The following is a 21,235-nucleotide window of genomic DNA, read 5'->3' on the forward strand; positions in this document are numbered from 1 at the left end:
CTTCCTCTTCCTCCTGTCGTCTCCCTCCGTCAGAGTGTGTGAAGCTGCTGCTGTTTTCGGGATCGCCTGCTGACGTTTTGGACGAAAATGGATTCACGTCTTTACACTTTGCTGCCGCCCACGGCCACAGCGGGTGAGCTCATACAGGTCTCCCCCATCCTGACCTGCCAGACACACACACACACACACACACACACACTTTTGATAGCATTGTATTGATTTACAGTCATTCCCTGAAGGCTTATTGTAACCTTTAAGGTAGCATATGTGAGAATATGTTTGTGTGAATGGTTGTAACCTTCCCAGACTTCCTCAGTTGCCTACAACAGTCTGTGGATTGATTTCTATGCAGCAGACTTGGGACAAAATCTAAATGATGTGACATTGATGCTCCCTCCCTCTTCTGTTTCCCTACAGCGCCACTGCAACACTAGCTAACGTTAGCTTAGAAATGGAGTCTGCTAACGTCAACAAATGACCATCTCTCAGCTAAAACTCCACATAAACTCAAAAACAAAGAAGTTTCATCCTGGCCAAACAGGGGTTTGACTCTGGAAAACAAGGGTCAACATCAGCTGATCAGATATAAGGCTTTATAAATCCTGTTTCAAAAAAATACAGTGTTAGTCAAACTATAGTCTCAGGCTGCACTTTGATTTAGTGCTGTCTCAGGGCTGGAGAGTCAAATACTGTTTAAAATATATTGATCTATAACAACAGTGTAACTTAAAGGAGCAGTGTGTAGGATCTAGTGACATCTAGTGGTGAAAACGCAGATTGCAACTGTATCTGACCATGTTGGAGAGTCTACGGTGCCGTCAGGTGACAAAATAGCCCCAACTACGGAATTGACCCTCCATGAACTCGTGGTTTCGTTGCCTCTGAACTTCTGTCCGTCTGCAGTCGCAATAAATCCCATCAAAACTCCACTCAGTCTTGCAGTGACGGAACGTCAGTCTTCTCCTTCTCTTGGTAGTCCTTAAATCGGCACAATCCAAGCACCATGCAGGGTTGAATTTCTTTCCTAGTTAGAGCATCACACCCCTGTTTTGGTTGATGTCCAGAATACTTCTGGAAGGCAAATGCCTGAAAAATACTGACTGCAGTTCAGTTATTGGCCACTGGCGTCACTAAAAACAAGGTCACCTACCAACTGCCCAACTCTAACCTTAACTTTAATCAAAACTTGTCCATTTAGACCACAGTTGTATCACTTAGCTGATTATGAAACCTGTGAAATGTCAGAAAAGGTCAAAGTTGATATAATTAAACTGTTATCTGATGTCTAAGAGTCCTTTTCAGGACGTGACCTCTTCTCTTTTAGTGTATCTTAGTGTATTGGCTCGTATTGTGTTTCCAATTGATGACTCATCGCACACATTTTGCCACGAGGCGAGCACAGCTGGAACCTCCCACGTGTGAAACACGACCGCTGCCGGTAACCACGCTGGGCATCGGTGCCAAAAGCAATGCCAGCACGTCTGCTCAGCACAGTCACCACGTCGGTTTAAACTGACAGTACAACGCTGTCTTCATGAGGTGATTTCCCCCCTCGCGGCTAAAATAAAACCCGCTGCAGCCCCTTTCATTTCTGCTGATTGGTAGTTTCTCCTCCTCGAACATCACCCAAGCTTGCTCCATTAATTATTAACAACGAGGGAAACATCTGCTCGTACACTACACACACGCACTTGTCAGTTCTGATCAGTCGTATTGATCCTGATGCATCGGCGGGGATGAATCCCAAGCTCGCAGCCAGAGAGGCTCTGTCAACCGCAGTGGCCGCGAGTGCCAAAAAACACGATGCCCAGGACCAGCTGGGGAATGTGCAGTGTTGTAATATCTGATCACAGTGTTATTTATAGAGTGGGGATATCCAAAAGGCATGTGCACATTCGCACACACGCTGACACTGAGAGGTTATTTTATGGGGTTAACTGGTTTTTCGTGGTCGTGACTCAGTGGTCGTGTTAGCAGACGGGATCAGTTTTCCTCAGATGATCCGGGCTGCACTCGCTCTCTGTTTCCACCGGTGCAGGGCTGATTGATGTCTTCCCTTGTCTCTGAACAGGTGGTGCTCATACTCTGAACTTTAATGTGTGTATATGTTTACTCCTTGCCCTCATTTCTTTGTCTCTAGTCACGCATATTTACATGTAGAGTACAGGTGTGTGCATAAAACACGTGACACATCAAGTACGTGAAAAGAGCACTGTCTTTAAATTCAGCAAATAAAAAGACACGTATCCATGACAAATAATAAGACGCACATTCTGTGTTTGTATGGAGATACCTTATCTAACCCGTGCTCCTTCCTCCCTCCAGCTGTGTGGAGGCGCTGCTGGCTGCAGGAGCTGCTGTGGATGTGGCGGCGTCAGAGGGGGGACAGACCCCCCTCTTTCTGGCCTGTGAGGCAGGACGATTGGACTGTGTCCGGGTCCTGCTGAGCGCCGGAGCCGATCGCTCGCGCACCACCTCGGTAAGAGCATCTACAGCACCTGGCAAGAGATTTAAACACCGGAAAATTAAAATATACTTCCTATTTTTATTGTTAAAGAATACAAAGACACAAAACAACAACAGCAAAAAGACCCTGTTCCTCTTTTGTTATAATCCTATGAGTCAGATGTTCCATAACATATATTTCATTCACAGTTTTCATCCATTCCTCTTGTGTTTTTTACAGGTTGCTAATAAGATTTTCACAGTATCTCCTGTCACATTACCAAAATACAGCACCATACATGATCTCTGTATGTCACAGCCCAGAAGTTTGACAATATTGACCTTTTTAGTTTTTATGTTAAATCAATAAATTCCAGGTGACAGAGTTGAGGATAGCTAATTTTTTAACCTGGACTTTTTCCCCATGTATTTGGCTGTAAATGACTATTCTTCTTTAATGGGAAACATTGCTAAATATCGATACCAGACTCCCCTGAAAAAAACAGGGATTTTACCTTGCAGAACACAACAGTTGCTAGTCAAATGCTGCCTTGATCTGTTTTATTATATTGTGTGGTACTTCTACTTGAGAAAAGGATGTGAATACTTCCTCCACCACTGAAAGTCACACAGTAACACAAACAAACTAACAGATTGAGGCAGCAGTAGATTAGCAACTCCCACCTTCCACTGGGTAAAATTCCTGTTTTTGTTAATGGAGTCTGGTATGGCTGTTTTTCGGGTTAAAGAAAAAGGATTTTACTCTTAAATAAGAACATCTATCTGTGTAGGAATCCTATCCATGATGTTGTCAGACATTTGTGACAACCATCTTGAGTATTTAAATCCATTTTATGAGAGTACTCTCTGAGTAAATATTATTATATCATCCCCTTGTTTCCTCGTTTACCCTGTAGTTTCTCACTCATTCATTCACACTCTTCCGGGGGGGGGGTTATTGGTCTGATTGGTGTGAGCTCGTCGATGTATGGGCTTCCTGGGTCTCCATGGCAACCATAGGGGACCTGTTAGTTGCCGTGGCAGCATGCGACGAGCCCCTATATTTAGTTACCTGCTTTGTTCTACATTTAGCTCCGGCTTCCCTGCTGAGCCCGAGAGCTGCCAGAGTCTCCATAGCATGTCCAACCTCTCCAGCAGCACGGGGTATTTTTAGACACCAGAAAATGTTGGCTGTTGTGTTGGGTCAAACGTAATGATTTAACACGGAGGAGGAGGAGGAGTTCTGAACTGGGGCCCATTCGTTACAGTTGTTATTTGTTGTCTTGGAATTTATCGAAATAACACCCCACAGACCTGATGAAGATCAATTAAGTCCATTTGAAAAGAGTAAACTTCAGACTTTATCTCTGCAGGATGGCTGCACGCCTCTCCACGCAGCGGTGCGTTCAGGACACGTGGACACGCTGCGTCTCCTCCTCTGCCACCCGCCCCAGGGTGACCCCACTTTGGACCCCCGGCCCCTCGGGCACCCTGGCGCTGCCCGCTGCCCTGCTGAACCAGGCCAACAGTGACGGCTGGACGGCTGCACACATGGCTGCCGCCCTGGGCCTCAAGGTGAGAATGAAACGAATCAAATTCATAACCAGTTGTAGAACATTTCAGCCTCTTTTAGCTGATTGTTTTGGCTTGAGGGCACGTTTACTGTGTGGTTTAAGCTCAGATAAACTGACTGATGTACAGAAACCTAACTCTAAATGAATGCTAATGTTTGGTCCCTGGCTGCTGGACGTGTAAAACCCCTTTAACAGTGGACAAAAAACCCTCTAACCACTAACATCTGGGTTTTATCCTCAGTGGAAAAAGATACAGTTGACATTCATTCCTGGGTCAAATGACTCACGGGTATTTATCGGCTCTAGCACCGGTCGGCGGTAGGGCTGTACCTTGTCAGTCGACTCAGATGTGGGTGTCCAGTACGACGATTTGAGAGAATCAGGGGAATTAAAACTGTACAGGATGTGTTTGTCTCAGAGGAGTGAGGATCAGGATTGTTATTATAAATCTAACTTAATCTCAGCTCATTAAATCAACTTTTCTCTCTCTCTTTCCTCTCTGTCTCGCCTCACCCGGGTATCACTGTCTCCACTTCCTTCCCTGTTGTTTCAGATTAAAAGCAGAGGAGTGTAATTGCAACTTCTTAAGACTGCAGTGGCGACAATAATTTTCCCATAAAACACTGCAGACATAAACTTGGCATCTTGTTCATAGCTCAGTTATGAAAGTTATGTCTCTCCTGCCGGGCTTTTAACTCGCCATAATACCAGTATTTCCTGCTTTAGATGTGTGTGTTCCTGCAGCTCTCAGCAGGTAGAACTCACCTGACGGCAGAGCTGAGCTGAGATTATCACAGCTGACAACAGAAACCAGTGTTGCCAACCTTGTTGCCTCCACTTGTGGCAGTAAACCCTGCATATACAGGCTAATATTAGGTGTAACAGGTTAGCAATAGTGATAATGTATCATGGTTGAGTGTCCCTCTGTAGTCCCTAAAAAACAGGGTGGTATCTTTCACCTCCACATTAACTCAACCTCCTGCTTTCACTATTAATCTGCTGCTATTCTGCAGCCTGCTCTCTAATGCTAAAATGCTTCCATCATTCTGAGTATTTATGTGCGTCACGCCGACTCTCTGCCGACACTTCAGCTCATACTCGGTCCACTACATCTTCCGCTAATGTCCGGCCTCGCCATCAGTCTCCACAGTGGCAGGCTAATGGGACGGCTGACCTTGCTGGCTGGAACGTCCCGCTCTGCTTAAACGAATGCAGGAGACACCGGGCTAGACTAGACTGAGCGTCTGACTGGAATATAAATGAGGGCCATTTATTGATACATGCTTTCCTAACAGAAACAGTCGTGTCATGTGGTCACACGGCCTTTTTGTTAAGTTCATACAAGCGCTGTTTATTCTCACGTGACAAGTAACTGCAGGATTTTCTTGTCTTGTTCTCATGTCCTCTGTTTGTAATCTGTCTGTGTCTGTGTAGGAGTGTCTGGAGGTGCTGTGCAGCCACAGTGAGCAGGACATCGAGAGGAGAGATAAGTGTAATCGCACCATTCATGACGTGGCGACCGATGACTGCAAAGATCTACTTGAAAACCTCTGTGAGTGGCCTCCTGTGTGAGTGTGTGTCTGTCTGTGTGTTTGTGTTTGCACAACCTGAGTATTTTATTCTATATTTGTGGGTCTCATTCTTACTGGTTACAGTATAATTTTAATCACTATTGCTGATGACGATCAGACAGGTTGCAGAAAAACAAGATGGACGTCCACATACTGACAATATTCCCGATATAAAGTGTCTTACAATATTATGGATAGGATTCCTACAGAGATAGAGCTTTTATGAAAGAGTAAGATCCTTTTTTGTTTTGTTTTGTTTAACCAGAAACATTGCTATATTTCTATACCAGACTCCACTGACAAAATCAGAAATTTAACACAGGAGCTGCTGGTCGACTGCTGCCTCAGTCTGTTAGTTTGTTTGTGTTGTTGTGTGGTACTTTATCTTATGTAAACACTTCTTCCACCACTGAAAGTCACGCAATAACACAAACATACTAACTGACTAAGGCAGCAGTATTCCAGCAGCTCCTGTGTTCTGCTCTGTAAAATTCCACTTTTTGTCAATGGAGTCTGGTATAGAAATATAGTGATGTTTCTGCTTAAGCGAAAAGGATCTTATTCTTATTCCTACTCATGTCATGACTCCATTTCATGCTACTGAAGACCTTTTCTTTCTTTTGTCCTCTCCTCCAGACTCGTACCGGGTCCTGGTTCGTCTCCAGTGCTCAGGCGGAGGAGGAGCAGGGTCTATGTGTCCCGTGGAGGCCCTGGAGGAGGAGGCGAAAGGAGGCGCCGGCAGCCAGTTGCTGCTGTGCAGAGTGTCGGTGGACCGGTCGATGCGCTGGGCTCAGCTGGGCTCCGCCCTCAGCCACGCCTTCACCTCCCACCTCCAGATCCTCTGCGGAGACTCCCAGACAGTGAGAGAGGAGGCGCAGCGCCCCCCATTAGGCCTCGGTCCTGCCAGTATCGCCTCCATTCTTATCGGTGAGGATGACCTTTTTTAATTACCCCCTCTCCTCTTCTTCTGCCTCACCTTTTTTCTTCCATCCTTCCTTCTTGTTCCTCTCACAGCAAACAGAAAAGTGTTTCAGATTGGTTTGAAGAAACATAAAAAACTGTAGCAGAATGAGAACAACAAACCAACTCTTGATTCTTTGGGTGAAGATGATGTAGCTCAATATTTCACGGCAGTACAGTTCAATATTTCAGTTGTCTGTGAAGTGAACTGAGCCTCCACACGATCACATCTTCACTAAGATGATTTTTTACTTCGTCTTTTTCTCTCGAAGGCCGTTTCACCACTCAGGGTCAGCTCCTCCAAATCCAATAAAGGATGTATTTTCTCTTTTACCTCAGTGATATGGAGTCAGGACTCCATCTTTGAACAGCGGAGGTTAAAAGACTTTTTGTTTGTGTTGTTTGCAGCACTAAAAAATTAATCTAAAGACCCAAGTCTTTACAGAATAATCTCAGTTTGCTGTACAGTTGTATTGATTGTGTTTGGGGCCTCTGAGTTCAGTGATCCATCCATGGGTGTTTGTTTCTCTGAGCATCACACACATGATACTCTTCTTCTTCGTCTTTGAATTTGTTGAATAATTAATGTGTTGGAACATGTGTGTGTTGCTGGTTTAGGGTTAGAGTTACATGTGTGTGTGTACAGTATATATGTGTGCAGAGTCCCAGACTGATAAAAAAAACAAAAAGAAATCGATGTCCTCCGCCTCAGATGGCGAAGGACTGCTCGCCTCCTCTCTCTGCTTTCGTCTCGGTATCACACGTTTACTGTCTCTCGCACTGCCACTGTCTTCACACGCAACAAGGAGGGAGTCTGTTGTGTTTGTGTGTCTGTGTGTGTTGTGGGGATGACGATGAAAGCGAGCTGTAGCAGAGGAGGAATGCATAATGGATGAGATTGGTGTGAGGGGGAGGGACGGAGGGACGAAGAGGAGGAAGATGCCAATTTAGGAGAAAATGTCCCGTGTGTCAGCCGGGATCAAACTGCAGACACTGTTTGGTGTCTGGCTTTGTGTCTGCATTTGTTGTGTCTCATTTGCCTCAGTGTGTCTGCATATATTTCTTATTTCCCTGTGTGCGTTTTGTCTTTTTGATGGCAGCCTTTTCACAGCACTCGTTCTTACATGTCTCATCTAGAGCTAGTGAACTAATTAATTATTCAACTGGTGAAAAATTAAGAAACTATTTTGATATGTAACTTTATTTTACCAGTAACGTCGGTCACAAGGAGTAAAAAAATGTTTTATTGGAGCTTTCTGGATAAGGTGAAGGTGGTAAAACATAATAGGAGTGAAAAGATAAGTCAATAAATTCTAAGTGAGATAGACAGAAAATTAATTGGCAACAGTTCTGATAATTAGATAATCGTTTCAGTATTTTCTCTGAGTTTTTAGACCCAAACCCAAATGATATGAGTTTATCAAGAAAATGATTTAGCAGATTAATTGCTAAAGAAAATAATAAGTTATTTGGAGCCACAAACCACACAATGAAAGATAATATTAATAAAGGATCAGCATGACAGTTAATGGATTAGTTTTTTTGGATCATTTATCAGGTAAAAATGCTAAATTTTCTCTGTTTTCAGCTTCTCAGTTTGAGTATTTCCTTTCCCTGTTTTATATTATTGTAAATGAATTGAATATCTTTGGGTTCTGGGCTGTTGGTCAAACAAAAACAAGCAATTTGAAGATGTCACTTTGAGCTCCAGGAGTTGGTGATATGCATTTTTTTTTTCATTATTTTCTGCCATTTTATAGTTTCTGCATGGCTGGTTCTTCTGTACTCCACTCTTTTAATTTCCTGCTCCTGTGTTGCATTTGCATTAGTTGTGAAGATAAAAGTTCATTTTTCATAAAGCTGGATGTCCAATTAGTGAGGAGAAAAAAACTCAACTACTCAACTATTCTCCTTAACTGTTTCTCGTGGGGGATGAAACAAAAGTGCAGCAATAGTTTGGCAAGTTTGCAGTAAAAAAAAAAGTGGACTTCTACAAAAGCTGTATGTCAGCACCTGGGAATTAAGCCCAAACTCCTGGAAGTTTTACTTTACCTTACTGAACTGTAGAGTGCAGAGCCCCCCCCACCCACCCTTAAAAACTGCTGGTTTAAGTCATCTGTCTTTGAGCCTCCAGCTGGACTGTCAGCCTCAGTTGAACTGCCAAAAGGCCTCTTTTATTTCCCCTGTTACTGTCTGCAGGACAAACCCGAACAAAGCTTGAAGCTCTACTTTTTTAGTTTGAAATTTTACTGGCGTCCTTCCTTCAAACAGTCAGATTAACATAAAATCCTTTGAATTGCTGCTCTGATCTAAGGTTACAGGATACAACGATCGTAGCGTCAGACAGGAAGCGTTTTTGTTTCTGATGAAAATAAATGAAACTGTTTTGTTCAGCATCGCTCTGTCATTAGTTCTGACCTTCTGTTCAGGAAACTCTAAACAAAATATCCTTATAATAATATAAGTGTTGAGACCTCTGTTGGCCCTTTTCCACCGGGACAGTTTGAGGACCAATTCGAACCAGTTCTTTACGCTTCGACAGCCAAAGAACCATCTCTCAGCCAGGGAAACTGGTTCAAGAGCAGCACCCAACACCTTGTTGGTCTAGAACCAACAAAAGCTTAACTGCAGGATCTTGGAAGCCAACAAGACCAACTATAACTTTGTGGCTGCAAAATCAGCATCAGAATGTTTGGATGGCTCATAAAGCCAGGAGCAACGTAATGACATGGCTCTATGTTGGCTCTTTGGATCATAGAAAAGACAGGAAGGTTTGCAAGTTGAACCAAATCCGAACCGGCACCAGCATCAGCCCAGAACTACCACGTAGGTTCCCATTGATGGTGTGTTGTTGCCAAGTCATTGTCGAGCGATGTAGCCCAAGCTACGATGGTTTCTTCCAGTTATCGTGATTTTGAAGACTTTAGACCTCAGAGTTGTAGAGTTGCACCAAACAAAGACTTGATACCTGCTGTTGATGGACTGTAAACTACATGTTTTGTTACGTCAGAGTTGTTGTTGCACAGCAATGCATTGAAAGAGGCTGTTTAGCCTTTTGTGTGTTCAAGTGCTTGTGGGAAGGCAGGAAAACTGTACCCTATGACTAAAGAGAGTTGAAATGATCACACTGCAGAATCAGTAGGTTTATTGTTGTAGGTGTTTCATTGCAGAAAGGACCTGCTCTACTTTCAGAGACCTTTTTTATATGGTAATTGCTTCAGTAGTACAACAACTCCTACAGTATATCATCATGTCCTAATGTGATGTGTATTTGCTCTAATTAGATCCTGGGAGAGAAGCAGTCATGTTGTTTCTTCTGCCTCATATATTGCATCATGCACATAATTTTTTTGGGTGGATAAAAATCTATCTTTATAGCATTTAATCCAAAAATACTTGGATGCAGCTCCAGCAGAAATAGACATGTAAAGATCACAAAAAAGTCAGTTTCAGATTGACTCTTATGTGCAGCAAGTGTGTGTATACTTAGGTGTAACCGAGTCTTAACTACCCTAACGTGTCTCTTGTCTCTTTCTTTGCTCTTTCCAGGAGATACCGAGTGGTTGCCAGGTCAGGAGCTGCCTTTATCCCCCTGGGACCTGGTCAGAAAGCCTCTCAGCCAGTGCATCACCATCCGCCTCAAAGGTAAGAAAAAAAACAAAACAAACTGGCAGCCGGAGAGTGTGTGTTCATTCAGCAGCACTGAGCCAAAACCAGAATCAGAGCCACCATCGCTGATAGCAAATGCCATTTGGTGGATGAAAGGGCCTTACAAATCAGTTTGGATGCATTTGTAGCGTGGGCAGAATCTGCCTACTGAGCCACGCTGCATGAGGGGAAGATTCAAGCCAGGATGTTTCTACAGGAGGAGTATTTTAACTTAATAAAACTGAATCAATACATCATTGTCATGGTTCAAACTACAGACTATAGCACCACTCGTGTGACATGGAGCAGGTCTGTCCTTGGTCTGCAGTTTTTGAGCTGATTTAAAGGGTCTATTTCTAAGTTTTCTTTGCTGCTAAACATGGTTTCTTGCTGAGAACAGGCGGTGGTACAATACAAGATGTTAGACTACGCCATCTGAGCAGTGCTGCTTCTCCAGGACCGCCTGGATGTTACTATGAGTTGCTATCGGAAAGTGACGAGACTGGCTGAGGGCTAGCTGGTTAGCATGCTAACTACAGTAGAAGAAAAGAAGTGACCTCTGGAGACAGCTTTTTGCAAGTAAATGAAATTTGATGGTGAGCTTGCAACGTCTTTTCTAGACTGTTACATAAACAGCTCTTTATGCTAATGCTGGCTATGTAGCAACAGAAAAAACTTAAAATGGCTTAAAATAAAAATGGCGTTCCGTTTTTAATCTGGCCTACACAACTCTGATTGGACAACAGTCTTTCCCACCAGGGGAAGCAGTAATCCGTTAGCAAACTGAACCAAATCACTGCAACCACGACCACTCTTGGCTTCTACACCCGATTATAATAATACGCTGACGATACACTGTTTTATCTTTATGACTTATCTGTCATATGATATGATGGTTTTCAGTAGTCTTGGCACTTGAATCTTTGTTTTACATTATTTTGAAAGGCATATCTGGGACCAGAGAAATATGGGACATAGAACCAGATCTGTTTCTTAGAAAACAGCGTTAATGATTATAAATGAGTCACAGCAGCAGCCCCCGAAGCGGCAGACAGTCTCGGTCTGCAGATATTGGAATAATTTTTCTTACTGTCTGCTGCTGCTGCTTCTGTTTTGCTGCCTCCATTCCTTGAATTGCTTTATCTACTGTATTTCTTGTCTCAGTGACTCAGGGAAAAAAAGAGTGAACAATAGTCTGGCACCATGAAAATCAGGGTGAGCAGCAGCCAAGCTTCTCCATCCCTCTCCACCTCCTCTCTCCAGTCAATCATCAATCCATTTTCTCTGCCTTTCGACTCGGCCTTACTCATTTTCTCCCCGTCTCTCTCTGACCATTTTCACTCAGAAGACGTCTCATAAAGTGAGCGAGGGCGCATCTGTATGTAGCCTTGTATCTGTGTGTTTGTGTGTGTGAAGTCCTGACTCAGAGGCCCGTATCGACCTGCCTGCCCGTCCGCCTCAACGTCACCGTGGTGGCGCTGAGCCAGGAAACGTCCGGCGCTTTGGTTCTCAACCTCTGCCTGTTCGACCATCTCTCACTCACAGGTTTCAGTGGAAGAAAAAGAAAACAGCTGAAATAATTGTCATCTAAGAAAAACTTTGATTAAGAAACCGTGTGTAACTCATACCCATAAAGATTCTTCTTTAGCAATTCTTCTTTTCTTCAGATTTCCCCTTATACGTGACTCAAAATTCATAGGAAGGTTGTAGTGAGAGCACAGTAGCCAGGATGTGCCATAACTGGGTAGTGAATGTGGTAAAATTACAGCCTATAATCTGACAAGTTGATGTGCTTCAACCCATGATGATGACGATGACGATTGTTAAGCAATTGTAGGCGTGTGGTCTTAGAAAACATAAAAAACAAAGGATGTTTTGACACATATGAGACATTGCTGGTCTGTTGCCATTTGTACTTTGTGAAAATGGAGAACTTTTGCCGTTTGATGTGTTTCAGGAGTTTTTTATTTTTGAACCTGGGCCTTGTTTTCCCGTGTTTTTAAGGTGGACATGATTGATAGGGACAAAAATCTTTTCAATCGGTGCAGTATTGAGCAAGTACAGTGGATCCAGAACCGCCTTTTTCTGCAGTGTCAACAAACGGCACTGTTCTTGCTCAATACTGCACCAATTTTTGTCCCTATCAATCATTTACACCCAAAAACATGGGAAAATAAGGCCCAGGTTCCAAAATTCAAAAGCACAAACTGGAATCTGGACAAAACACTCCTCGGGCATCAGGAAAAAAATGTCACAACAAACATTATTTGCATTTAATGACAAAGATTTCAGGAGGATGTGAAAAATACAGTTCAGATGTGAATCTTTAAGGAGGGATAAGTGTTTGTGTTTCCTCCGGCAGCAGATTAAAACCTCTCACAGCTGCAGTTCATCCTACTCAACTGAAAGAAAGCATTAAGAGCTATTACTCACTGACTGCTCGTTCTGTTGAAATGAATCGGCAATATCAGTGAAGTGCTAACATGTTCTATACTGTGCTGAACGTTTGTGCGCTTTGAACCTGCGGTGTTAAAGTTACAGGACAGTTAAAACCACAAGGGCACCTTCAGGTTCGTCTTTGTGATGTGACCGAAGTGTTAAAGCGCCTGACGGTCGCTGACACTGAGCATGTAAAGCAGAGCGGATCTGAGGATTTATTCGTGTGTGTTTTTCTGTGTGTGTTTTTGACAGGTCTGTCTGAGTCGTGTCTCGATGAGTTGGCTCTGGAGTCTCTCTTCCCTCTGCCGCTGCTGCACAACTACGTCCGCCTGGTACAATCTCACACACATTCATGCAAACACACACAGGAAACGGACTGCGAGGGATTGAGGGATTAGATGAGTAAGGCGTTGAAAAATAGGGAGGAAGCCAGAAGACTGCAGCAAGAGAACGGTAAAGAAAGACGAGGAGAGAGAGATGAAGTGACAGACAGATGAAAGGAAACAGAGAGAGGGAGGATTAGAGAGCTCGCTGCTCAATGAACAGCTCCACTGCCCCCTGCTGGCTGAAATAAGAAGAGCAGAGGGAAACCAAGGCTGGATTTTGTCATCACAAATTTATGATTATCACAAAATATGTGGATAAAAGAAACTTCAATGACAGCATGCAGGGCCTGTAAATGTCTGAAGTCCAACTTTTCATGACTGATTCACATTTCTGACAGTAAGAAGATTTTTTAATCCACAGTGACTCGACTATTTTGCATTTAATCTGCAAGATGTCACAAATAATGAGAAATGCGCCTCACAAGTTGGAGCAAAGTCGTCCAGAGCTCAGCTAATCATGCAGTCTGTTGGTAAACCCGTTAAAGATAATGTTTAGTAAAGATAATTAAGGGTTCACATAAACAGTAACCAGTTCATTCTCCACTTAATACAGCTGCTCACTCATTTATTTGTTCATTATCACATGGATTTAGTTGATGACTTTTAAACGGAGCAGGAGTACAAAAGGTCAAAGGTCAAGGTGAGCACAGCTGGAGTAAAGTTATGATATTAAACACTGCAGTTTTTCATTATCACTTTATTTTCATCATTAACACTTTTGTTTTTTGTTAGTTGGTTAATTTATTTGTCCACCTGTGTCTCTCTCTCTCTCAGGTGGAACAATATGGCAGCCTCATCTTTCACGGGCTGGAGGGCAGCTGTCAGGAGTACATCGCCAATCTGGTTGCTCGCTGCATCAAGGTGCGTCAAACACTGATCCTGAGCCACAGTCGATCATGACGAAGTGTTACAGAGAAAATCCATGTCTCTGTGATTTATTGGAAGTTATTATTAGCTACCAATAAAGTTTTATTAATGTTCCTCCAAATTTCTCCAAATGGCTCATGTTGGATTTTCTAATACCAGACTCCATTGACAAAAGCAGGAATTTTACCTCATAGACCATGTGTGCTGCTAATCCATTGCTGCCTTAATCTTTAAGTTTGTTTGTGTTGTTGTGTGACTTTCAGTGTAAGTAAAGTAAAAGTACCACACTACAACACAAACAAACTCACTGACAGTGGCAGCGGTATTCCTGCAACTCTCATGCTCTGCTCGGTAAAATTAGCATTTTTGTCAATGGAGTCTGGTGCCTTTGAACCGAGCGATAAAACGGCCAATCAGGTGAGGCAGAGGTGGATGTCATTCCAAAGCAAATTTATTCATGGCCCTGCCAGAGAGATGAAAAAGTTGAGAACTCCTCCTTTTAAAGAGAAGTTAGATTTGGTCCTGTTGCACAGTCTGATGCAACAAAACAGAAACCGCATGCAAACATCTCACCACTCTTTATTATATCACCACAGCATGACGCAACATACTGCAGGTCAGCTGCTGGTCCAGTCCTGCTTCACTTGCATTATAATTCAGCCAACACAGTGGTAACTATCAGAGCACGTGTGGTCGTCTCTTTGTAAAAGGCTGTTGGAGTCACTGCGGTGTTTCCACGGTAAAGGCATCACACGTTGTTGGGTTTTGCAGCAGCACAGAAACATGATATGAACAAATAAAAAAAAAACAATGTGTTTTAAAACAACTAGACTCTTTCTGTGATGCATGTAAGACTTTTACACATATTTTAACAGTTTTTATTTACACTGACCGCCCTGAAAAGACATTGTGTTTTAAAAAGCAGCATGAATTCAGTCAGAGATTATACAGAATTTATGTTTATGTCTCCTGTTTTTCCAGTAATGTGTACCTCCACCTTTTATCTGTTGCTTTTTACACACATGTGATGCATTATACCAACAGTAAATACTGTTTGTGGTGCTGTTGACCTATATTACATTATACAAAGAGATTTTATCCTGCTTTCGTTGGTTTTAGAATGCGGTGGACAAAATAATAGGAACACCTGCCGAGAGCAGCCTCCAAAATGATCGCACATATCCTAACCGTCATGAAAGGAGGATTTATTGATGCAGGACTGTGTTAGACTGCATCAGTTTCAGGCAGGCGTTCCTAATAAACTGACAGCTGACAGTGTAAGAAACAAAAGGAGAGCGTATCAGCAGCAGTACTCTCTTTGATTGCAGCGATGTGCCTGGAAAAGCCCTTCACTGCTCATTCGAATTCTCCTCCTGCTCCATTTCTCTCATAGTAGTAGTAGATTTCCTTTGTTTCCATGACAACGTGCTCCCTTCTTACCTCTCTGTCTCCTCACTCATCTCCCTCCCTCCTCTTCCTCTTCCTCCTCGTCTTATGTCTTCCAGTCCAAGCAGGAGGCAGGGGGGCTCGGCTGTGACGTGGTGAGGGTGGAGGTGGAGGAGAGCCTGACCAAAGAGCTGCTGCTGGAGACGTTCATCAGCTGTGGTAAGACGAACACTCATACACACAAAGAACTACAGAAATACAGTAAATACAGGTTTCACACAGCAGCAGCAGCTGTTTAAGCTTCAATTCTGTGAATATTTGCTGTTTTTCTCTTTGCATTTTCACTATTTTCTGACATGTTTTCTACCAAACGGTTAATGGAGAAAATAATCGGTAGCTTATAATAACAAAATAATGATTAGTTGCTCCTATAATCTCATTTAATAGGGACATGAGTGCAAAAAAAAAACAGTATACTGATACAACTCCAAGTGTGAGCTTTAATTTACAGTTAATTATCATAATTACATTTAATTTCAAGCTGTTTTTCCTTTAAAGGTTTGTGAAAACAGCACTAGACAAAAAAATTCAGTGAAGCGATTAGCAAGATTTAGCCTGTTTTTATAGTTTTATAGGAACTCCATTATTTTCACACGTTTTTTCATAGTTGGTTTTGTAACTGAGATGGTTATATAAGTATCTGACAACATTATAGATATAATCACTACAGAGATAGATCTTTTTATTAACCAGAAACATCGCTTTTTATCTAACCAGACCCCATTGACAAAAACTGTGATTTTACTGAGCAGAACACTGGAGCTGCTGCAATACTGCTGCCTCCGTCTGTTAAATTGTTAGTTACTATGATACTTTTACTCGGTCTATGTAAATGATCTTAATACCGATTCTACCACTGAATGTCACACAATGACACCAACTAACTAACTGATGGAGGCAGCGGTATTCCAGCAACTCCCGGGTTCTGCTCGGTAAAATTATTGTTTTTGGCAACGGAGTCTGGTAGTGATTGATTTTTCTAAGATTTGAAGTGAAAATTGGTTATTTATTTGGCATATTTTCACAACATAACTGAAGCTTAAATTAAACATTTCTGTAGGCTCATGTCTCTCTCTCCTCCTACTCTCTGCTCAGGTTTCCTGGTGCCGGCGGTGGGTTTGGGGGTCGGGGTACTGCCTGGTCACACCGGCCGCTGTGTGGTGGTCCTCCTGGAGGGACTGGAGAAGGCTTCGTCTCTAACAGGCCTGCTGGGAGACCTCTGCCACAGTCTGGACAACAGGGGCTCGACTTCACCGCTGGTCCTCAACACCGGTACGACTGCAGCGAGACTCGCTTTAATGAAATATGCATGCAGCTTGGTCACAAAATGCCGTTTCCGTATTAACAAAGTAGCTTGAGCCTACGTAACTAGCTACCGTTGCCGTGGCAACAAGAGACTACCAGCGTTAGCATATGTTAGCTAGTTTCGCTAAATCGCCCGACCAGCAACGTCCCATACAATCACATTTCGGCACATTCAAACAGAACCAACGACTACTACAGACTATCACAGTCCTTATACGCTTAGTTAATGTGTTTACATGGGTTATTTGATCAAAATTAGAGAAATAACGGCTTAAATCCCCGAGAAACTACGTTAGCTTCAGTGACGGTTGCGTCCGCAAGTCCGCCATTGTTTATTCAACATTCACTCGAATCTCCAGGGAAAATATGCTGATTTTTTTTCAAAAAAATTCATAGAAAATAGAAGATAGGCTAAGGCACATTAATAAGATGTGTATCTTAGTTTCCCAGTGTTATAATACTATTCGGCATTGGTTTGGAGTCAGTGCGTCACATGAAAGACATTGAAAAACTGCAATTATCCTTCACTGAGATATTAACTTATTCAAATTTGGAACAAAGTGAGAAAGAATATCCAAGAGGTACAATAAGAGTTTTTGTCAGTGGAGTCTGGTAGTGATAAATGCTGCTGTTTCTGCTTAAAAACCATCTTACTCTTACATAAAAAGGTCTATCCTTCCCATTATGTTGTCAGAGACTTATGAATGAGCCTGAAAATAATGTAAGAAAGGTTACTGTAACTTTAACATAAGGTAATGCTTTCAAAGAGATGAAAAAATAATAATATAGGGCCTGTAGTAGGACAGTTTGTGTGGGGTAAAAACATAAGGCAAGGCAAGGTTTATTTGTATTGCACATTTCAACAACAAGGCACTCAAAGAGCTATACATAAAATATAAAAGGCATTACGAAGTCCAGAGTGTATTTTATTCCATGGTTTATTTAGGTTAATGCAACTTTAATATAACAAACACACACACAAATCTAGACCAAATAAACAGTTGACTTAACAGAGAAACTGAAAATTAGTTAACACTGTTTCCCTCTTTATTCATTGTTTAGGTCCGCATTATTTCTGCGAGGGCAGTTTCCTGATCGCCACATTGTCGAAAGTCCCGGCTCCAGGGATCGGAGCTCCGTCTCCAGCAACATTTCCGCTGGGTGACGCTTCGCTGGGACCAGGAGCCGCTGCACGGCCTGCTGGGAAGGCACCTCCGCAGGAAGCTGCTCTGTAAGGTCAGTCAGACGTAAAGAGATTTTAATCCAAGAGGTCAAGTAAGTAAATGAAATGAAGTGGTACAGGAATGTAAGTTAGCATGTTAGCACTTCCTGTTCCCTCGTCTGTTTTAGTCATTTTAAATGGCTGAATCTGAGTGCTGTAAGTTTGAAATGGAGGATTGACACTAATAGGAGGGAAACAGCTTGTTTGGTTTTATGTTGTCAGGCAGACAAGTTTTAATTGAACCAGCTGTCGAGGAAATCCTCCTCATCTTCAGTTAAGTGTTGTTTTATCTGCAGGATAAAAGCAAAAAAAGGTCAAATATTTAATCCTCCCCGCCCTCCGTCTCTCCTCCAGATGGGGACCGGTGTTTGGACACCGGATGGCGTCATGGAGCAGTCGGTGCTGTGGGTGAGCCAGGTTTGGCAGCAGCTCAACGCCTGTCTGTCCCGTCTGGGGACCCATGAGGCTTTGCTCGGCCCACAGCTCTTCCTGTCCTGCCCCGTGGTTCCGAACAACACACAGGCAGTTGTCAGGTGTGTGTGTGTCTTTGTGTTAGTGGACTAGGATTTCCACAGATTTATTACAGAGTAAGATCCTTTTTGTTTTAACAGAAACGTGGCTATATTTCCATACCAGACTCCATTGACAAAAACAGGAATTTTACAGAGAAGAACAAAGAGGGAAACCGCTGCCTCCATCTGTTTGTTTGTTTGTGTTGTGTACTTTCAGGTGTGGAAGAAGTATTCAGATCTTCACTAGCAGTAAAAGTACCATACAATAACACAAACAAACAAACAGATCGAGGTAGAAGTAAATAAGTAACCCCTGTGTTCTGTTCGATAAAATTGCTGTTTTTGTCAATGGAGTCTGCTACTGATATATAGCAATACTTCTGGTTAAACAAAAATGATTTTACACATAGTCCTGAATAAGAGCTCATAATATATTAAACTGTATGTCAGCATAGAATAAATACAGGTTAAACATGTTAATGGTATCTCATTCTCTCAGGCTTTATTTGCAGTTTTTGAACATGGGCCTTTATTAGGATGCTTTTTGTTTAAAAAGACATATCGCTATTTGCCAGTACCAGACTGCATTGACAAAAACAGGAATTTTACCGCCTAGAACATGGGGAGTTGTTGGGCAACTGCTGCCTGGATGGGTTGGTTTGTTTGTGTTACTGTGTGGTATTTTTTACTTAATAAAAGGATCTGAAGACTTCTGTCAACACTTTAAGTCACACAACAACACAAACAAACTAAGAGATTGATGCAGCAGTAATCCAGCAACTCCTGCGCTCTGCTCGATAAAATTCCTGTTTTTGTTAATGGAGTCTGGTATGGCTGTTTTTCTGTTAAACATAAAGGATCTTACTCTTGAATAAAAAGCTTTGTCTCTGTATCCTTTCCATAATGTTGTCAAACACCTGTAATAACAATCTGAGCCTGTCAGTGACAAAAACAAACACTTCAGAGAAACTGAATGGACCCTCAGTCTGACTACGAGGTGTGTGTGTTCAGGTGGTTGGCTCGGCTCTGGAACGCCGTGGTCGTCCCCCGTGTGGAAGAAGCCATCATCTCCCGGGTAACAGCCAAGCGTTCCTCCTCCAATAATACCACCGCTACCTCCTCACCGTCGTCGCAGCGACCGTCTCCTAGCAACTGCGGGCTGAGTGCTGGGCAGCAGGCCGTGGTGAAAGCCGCTCTCAGCATCCTGGTCAACAAGGCCGTTCTCCTGGACTGCCCTCTGCCTCGACATGGTGTGTGGGCGTCGCATGATGATGATGTCACACTCAGGCATGACTCGCCAGAAAAATCTGATATTGATTGGTATTTTTTATTCTCTCCATCCTCCTCAGAAATCGACAGGTACCTGCTGGAGTTTCGGGGTGGGACCTTGCCTCTGTCGGCCATCGGCTCCTACAAAGGAAGCGGCAGCAGTGGTGGCGGCGGCGGAAGTGGAGGGGGAGGCAGGAAGGGACGGGATGGCGGCAAGTTGAGACGATCCAACACCAGCCCTCGGAAGAAGGGAAGCCCCGCCTTGAACTGGAGCTGCGGCGGTTCCTTCAGAGAGGGTAAGTAAGAACTTTGAGTATTTTTATTTCATGTTACTTTATAATATAAACACTCAAAGATCTAATTTAACACAGGTTTCATCGTTTTTAGACATTTTAACACGGAAAAGTTACATTTAATACCTTATAAACTTCTCTCTCTCTCTCGTTCTCGTTACCTGTTTGTGTATACCTGTTTGTGTCTGTGGATTTTCCTGATTGACGGACATTTTCGCTGTTAATTTTTTAAATAATTGTAATGAATCAATGCAGCAACTACAACAAACTAAATTCCAGATTCCGGATTCCAGTAGGAGTTAAGTGTGTTTTTTTGTGATTTGAGTGAACTGACCCTTTACAGACACATCTTAACAACACTTTTCATTTATTCTTCTTGTTGCAGGGTCACTGTCCAGCACTGATGTCAGCTTCATCGCCAATGGGAAAGTCCAGAGGTTTGGGTTTTGTCCATTTATTACCACTGTAATTCAGTATTAGTGGCACTACAGTTGTAGGACTTGAAGCAGCCAGCAGAGAGCAGAATTGTCTCACTAATGACATTTATGAGTCTGGTTCAGTAACAAGTCCCTACACTAAAAAACTAAAATAAAACACTGAATTTAATTTGATGGATTTTGTGTTTTGTGTTTTGTTTTTTAGGGGGGAGCCTGTTGGTCTGTCTGTTTTCTCTGATGACGAGACAGATCTGATCAGGGAGCTACAGACCATGTGCTCCAGCAAGTCTGAGCCAGACATCAGCAAGGTAACACAGCACACACGATGTTGACAACAGGGTGATTCATTCTTTTAATCTTCAGAACAGTGATCACATCTTCTTACATTACATTGATTTATTTACAGCAGCCACAACATCAACAATGATAACCACATACAGATTTTTTATTTTTTGACTATTTCAAACAACCAAAATCTTATTTCATTGTGGAGGATGTCATAGTATAGTATGTTGTCAAAAACGGTCAAAAAATGTCATAGTATAGTATGTCGTCAAAAATGGTCAAAAACCATGAAAAAATTCATAGTATAGTATGTCGTCAAAAAATGTCATAGTATAGTATGTCGTCAAAAATGGTCAAAAACCATGAAAAAAGTCATAGTATAGTATGTCGTCAAAAATGGTCAAACCATGAAAAAAAGTCATAGTATAGTATGTCGTCAAAAACGGTCAAAAAATGTCATAGTATAGTATGTCGTCAAAAAAGGTCAAAACCATGAAAAAATGTCATAGTATAGTATGGCGTCAAAAATGGTCAAAAAATGTCATAGTATAATGTCGTCAAAAACGGTCAAAAAAT

At 42.5% G+C, this 21,235-nt stretch overlaps 1 protein-coding gene across 1 annotated transcript in view; it reads left to right on the forward strand.

Annotated features, from left to right (window-relative positions):
- cttnbp2 (cortactin binding protein 2) overlaps positions 1–21,235 on the forward strand; it is an 85,395-nt gene that overhangs the window by 59,074 nt on the left and 5,086 nt on the right. The window contains 18 exon segments of the mRNA XM_018692362.2: positions 34–133; positions 2,326–2,479; positions 3,819–3,926; positions 3,928–4,020; positions 5,454–5,571; positions 6,227–6,517; positions 10,100–10,195; positions 12,890–12,969; positions 13,798–13,884; positions 15,396–15,495; positions 16,432–16,608; positions 17,704–17,750; positions 17,752–17,877; positions 18,218–18,396; positions 19,387–19,625; positions 19,725–19,940; positions 20,323–20,374; positions 20,580–20,682. Of these exon segments, the coding sequence (XP_018547878.1) occupies positions 34–133; positions 2,326–2,479; positions 3,819–3,926; positions 3,928–4,020; positions 5,454–5,571; positions 6,227–6,517; positions 10,100–10,195; positions 12,890–12,969; positions 13,798–13,884; positions 15,396–15,495; positions 16,432–16,608; positions 17,704–17,750; positions 17,752–17,877; positions 18,218–18,396; positions 19,387–19,625; positions 19,725–19,940; positions 20,323–20,374; positions 20,580–20,682 (2,366 nt within the window).

This window comes from Lates calcarifer, linkage group LG10 (genome assembly GCF_001640805.2).
Source record: "Lates calcarifer isolate ASB-BC8 linkage group LG10, TLL_Latcal_v3, whole genome shotgun sequence".
In the NCBI taxonomy this organism is placed as follows: domain Eukaryota; kingdom Metazoa; phylum Chordata; class Actinopteri; family Centropomidae; genus Lates; species Lates calcarifer.